Source organism: Gossypium raimondii, chromosome 13 (genome assembly GCF_025698545.1).
Source record: "Gossypium raimondii isolate GPD5lz chromosome 13, ASM2569854v1, whole genome shotgun sequence".
Classification (NCBI taxonomy): Eukaryota; Viridiplantae; Streptophyta; class Magnoliopsida; order Malvales; family Malvaceae; genus Gossypium; species Gossypium raimondii.
The window spans coordinates 5,878,923-5,882,840 of record NC_068577.1 but is presented as its reverse complement, the minus strand read 5'-3'; the positions used below and the strand labels follow the sequence as shown (position 1 = coordinate 5,882,840).

At 30.4% G+C, this 3,918-nt stretch overlaps 1 protein-coding gene across 1 annotated transcript; it reads left to right on the top strand.

Moving 5' to 3' along the window:
• The first annotated feature begins 1,787 nt into the window (after positions 1–1,787).
• Positions 1,788–2,141, top strand: LOC105781956 (protein PELPK1). The gene has a single exon (XM_012606471.2). It carries the CDS (start codon positions 1,788–1,790, stop codon positions 2,139–2,141), a length of 354 nt encoding a protein of 117 aa, XP_012461925.1.
• The last annotated feature ends 1,777 nt before the right edge of the window (positions 2,142–3,918 follow it).

Below are 3,918 nucleotides of genomic sequence, written 5' to 3'. Positions count from 1 at the left end.
TTATATTGAAAGTTGAAGACAGTAGAAAAAAAAACTAGGTATTAGCAATGAAATTAGATTTGAATAACTTTGTCACTAGGTATAATTTATTGACAATTTTTATAAGATGTTACATGTATATTTTATTTATTGGGTTGGGACTAAAAATTAAATCCAATATATATAATTAGACTTGTGGTGATAAAAGAAATCAACGTCGTCGTACTATCACCTTTAAACAAGTGTTTCAGGATCCGAGAATGTTATAAAATAAAATTCTGTTAACAAATGTATTTTTTCAAACTTCTACTTGGCGTTATTCCAAGGCAAGACCGCTACCACCTCAATGGGTAAGTCTAACTTCCAACTTCTCCCTCGTAAGCAGCTCAATGCAAACCACAGAGGCAAATCTTTAAATTTTTACTTAAGCAATGCAATGACTCAAACTCAATTTATAATAATAATAATAATAAATCCAAATTCGAATTCACCTGAATCAATCCAAACTTGAAATGATTTGATCACAAAACAATTCGAATTTAAAATGACCAAAATTTGAAATGATTCAATCAATAATGATTAGATATTAAAAATTTAGCTTCAAATTCGAATGATTTGAACCTAAAATAGACAAATCGAAAAATAACCTAAACCCTATTAGAAGTTTTCGTGTATTTTAAAGAATTATACATATTTCACATCTTTTAGATACATCTGTTAAATGATGTTTATATAGATTTGGTTTGCTATAAACTTGTAAGACTCAAAATAAGAGGATGGATATGCCTGTATGATGCTTGAGCCTAATAGCTCAATTCCATTCAAATGAGTAAATTTTTGCAATTTTCTCATTGCGCATGATATAAGTTAAATCCTAAGAAATACGTAAATTCGTAAATATCCTTAAGGACAATAATATGAAATTTTAAGACATAAATTGAGACCGTGAAATCTTGGAGGCCCAAGCCCTACTTTAGATTTATTCTAATTATTTAGTTCGCTTACAATGTACATAAACTTCACCAAGAGTATACTATTTGACATATTACTTTAATTAAGGGAATAAATCACAAAATTATGAATGAACATTACCTCAATACGTAATGTCAAACGTAAACGTTGATTTAATGTACAATATGACACACAAACTTTAATTTTCTACAGTTATATACATGAAATTATAATTTTGATTCAATTTAATTTGGGTTTGAGGCTCGAGTTTTTTGGGCCGAGTCATTATAGGTTTCGATTATTTCAGATTTTGGTCACTTCAAATTTAGGTCATTTCGAGTTATTTGTTTGTCATTTCAAAGTATTTGTTTGAATCATTCCAAGTTCAAGTCAAAATTAATAAGTCTATACGAAGCTGTAGGTTAACTCACAACAATTTTATGCTCAACCATAGCAAATTTATTTATACAACCAACCTTGGAAATACTATCATACCTAACATGTTAAGTAAACAAATCCTAATTCTGTTAGATATCTGGACAACTAGCGAAAACTTTGCTAACCTGGAGGATTGTTTAAGTATACTGTTTAATTAAGTGGCTGGATGAAGCTTCTATGCCAACCACAACAGCATTTCACCTGTTTTAAACTACAATACCCATGGGAAGTTGAGCTACCAAATCCTTTAATATCGACTATGTTTTCTCCATTCCAACCATACATGATCAAACATTACCAACTCCACTGATCCAAGACCTATATAAACCCCCAACACCATGCTTTCTCTCCCTCACTCCACAACTATCAAAACAAGAGCTTTCTTTCGTCTGCTTAATTGGACTCACATCTCTAGAAAAATGGCATCTTTCAATTGCTTTGCTTTAGTATTCGTGATGGCTTTGTCATTTGCAAGCACTGATGTTGGGGTAGCAGCTCGTCACCTTCTGCAACTGCCTCAATTGCCTCCAATGCCAACTTTGCCTACAACCACACTCCCCCCACTTCCATCTATCCCTAATCTCCCACAGCCATCCATACCAGCATTGCCAAGGCCTGGGGCGCTTCCTCCACTTCCTATCATGCCAGGGTTGCCCACATTGCCAAGTGTACCAAGGGCCACACTGCCTCCTCTACCAAGCATGCCCTCAATCCCAACTGCAATCCCCTCTATTCCTTTCCTTTCTCCACCACCTTCTCCTTCTACTCCTTGAAATACCCTTTGGTTTATTGAAATACCCCCTTTGGTTTATCTGCTGCATACTGGATTTGTTTGAATGTGATTTTAGTTGTCTTTGTCTCTTGATTTTGAGTATTGTATGTTCTTTTTTTTCACCACATATATTTGTTTGATAAATGGGAGTTTCCCAAATCCCATTATTTCTTGTACTTTCTTTTTGTTTGTAATTTGTTGTACTTTGATACGTTATCATTTATATGGGATATATATTGGGGTAATCTAGATAGATAGTCACCCAAATATTAAAAAATTTTCATTTTAAACACCAAAAATAAAAATGTTTGCAATTTAAACATTCATGTTAAATAATTTATTCATTTTGATCAATCTCGTTAACAGTCTAACAAAAATCTGATATGACATTTTCTTTTGACACGCGGATCAATCATTGGATGCCTACACGGCACAATTTACCATTGCATACCACTTTAAACTTGAAAGGACTAAAATATAATTTACCCAATACTAATTTATTCATTTGGTTAATAATTAGTATGGGGTAAATTATATTTTACTCCTTTCAAGTGTAAAGTGGTATGCAGTGGTAAATTGTGCCATGTGGCATCCAATGATTGATCCACGTGTCAAAAAAATGTCATGTCAGATTTTTGTTTGGGCTTTTAATGGGAGTGACCAAAATGAACGAACCATGTAACATGGGTGCTTAAATTGTAAACTTTTTTTATTTTGGGCGCCTAAAATGAGAATTTTTTATAGTTGAGTGATTATCTATGTAGTTTACCCTATATATTTATGTTCTTTTGACAAAATAAGAATTATTGTATGTGATAAATTTCAAAACTACACATGAATTTTGGTTTAATGTGCAATTTTACTCAAGAACTTTGATTTTGCGCAATTTTATACATGAAATTTTGATTTGATTCAATTCTCACAAACTATTAATACAATTATCCATAGAACATCATCTTATGTTTAAATATTGCATGCACAATTAATTATAGGACAAACTACACTAGTAATCACTTAACTAATAGTACATTTCTTTTTAGATCATCCAACTATGAAAGTTACAAAATGGTCAGCCAATTATTCAATTGTCCTTTTTGGTCACCAGCTGATTAATGTAAAAACGGAAACACCCAAAATCCAAGATAGTTAGGTGATAAAATAATCTTACATATCTTTCTGGTGCTCTCGAGTGCCATTGTCATTTGAATATTTCTTTTTGAGAACCTTCGAACTTATTAATGCTAACCACTTTCTTTCTTTGAACTGATGATTTTTCTTAAATGCTAATAATAAATTATATTTATAGATTTAAACTTAAATTTTAATTGATATAAAACTCTAACACTAGTTAAGTGGTAATTAAAAGATAAAAGAATCTTTTTATATATACTTAGACTTCGTTCAAGTTATAACTTTATTTTATTTCATTAATAAATATGGAAATAAAAATTACTTGTAAAAAATAAAAATGATTTGGATTTTTAAATTTAATATTTTAACCTTAATTTATTAGTTATTTAGAATGAGTATGCTTAGACTTTTATTCAAGTTATGATTCAATTTTAGAGTGAATAAAATTATCATAGCTCATTCTTAATAAATAAAGAAAGTTATAACTAATAATTCTAAATTAAATTATAAATATTTTTAAATATCAATTTAGTAATATGGTTAAAAATAAAAGGTATTCTTGTCAATTCAAAAGTTTTTCTAAACTCATACTTATAGGTATATTATACATGTTGTTGAGGCAAGATGAATCGATTGATGCTGAGTGG

What these genes read in the sequence shown, in the direction of transcription:
- LOC105781956 (XM_012606471.2), top strand. Translation starts at nt 1,788, where the DNA reads ATGGCATCTTTCAATTGCTTTGCTTTAGTATTCGTGATGGCTTTGTCA.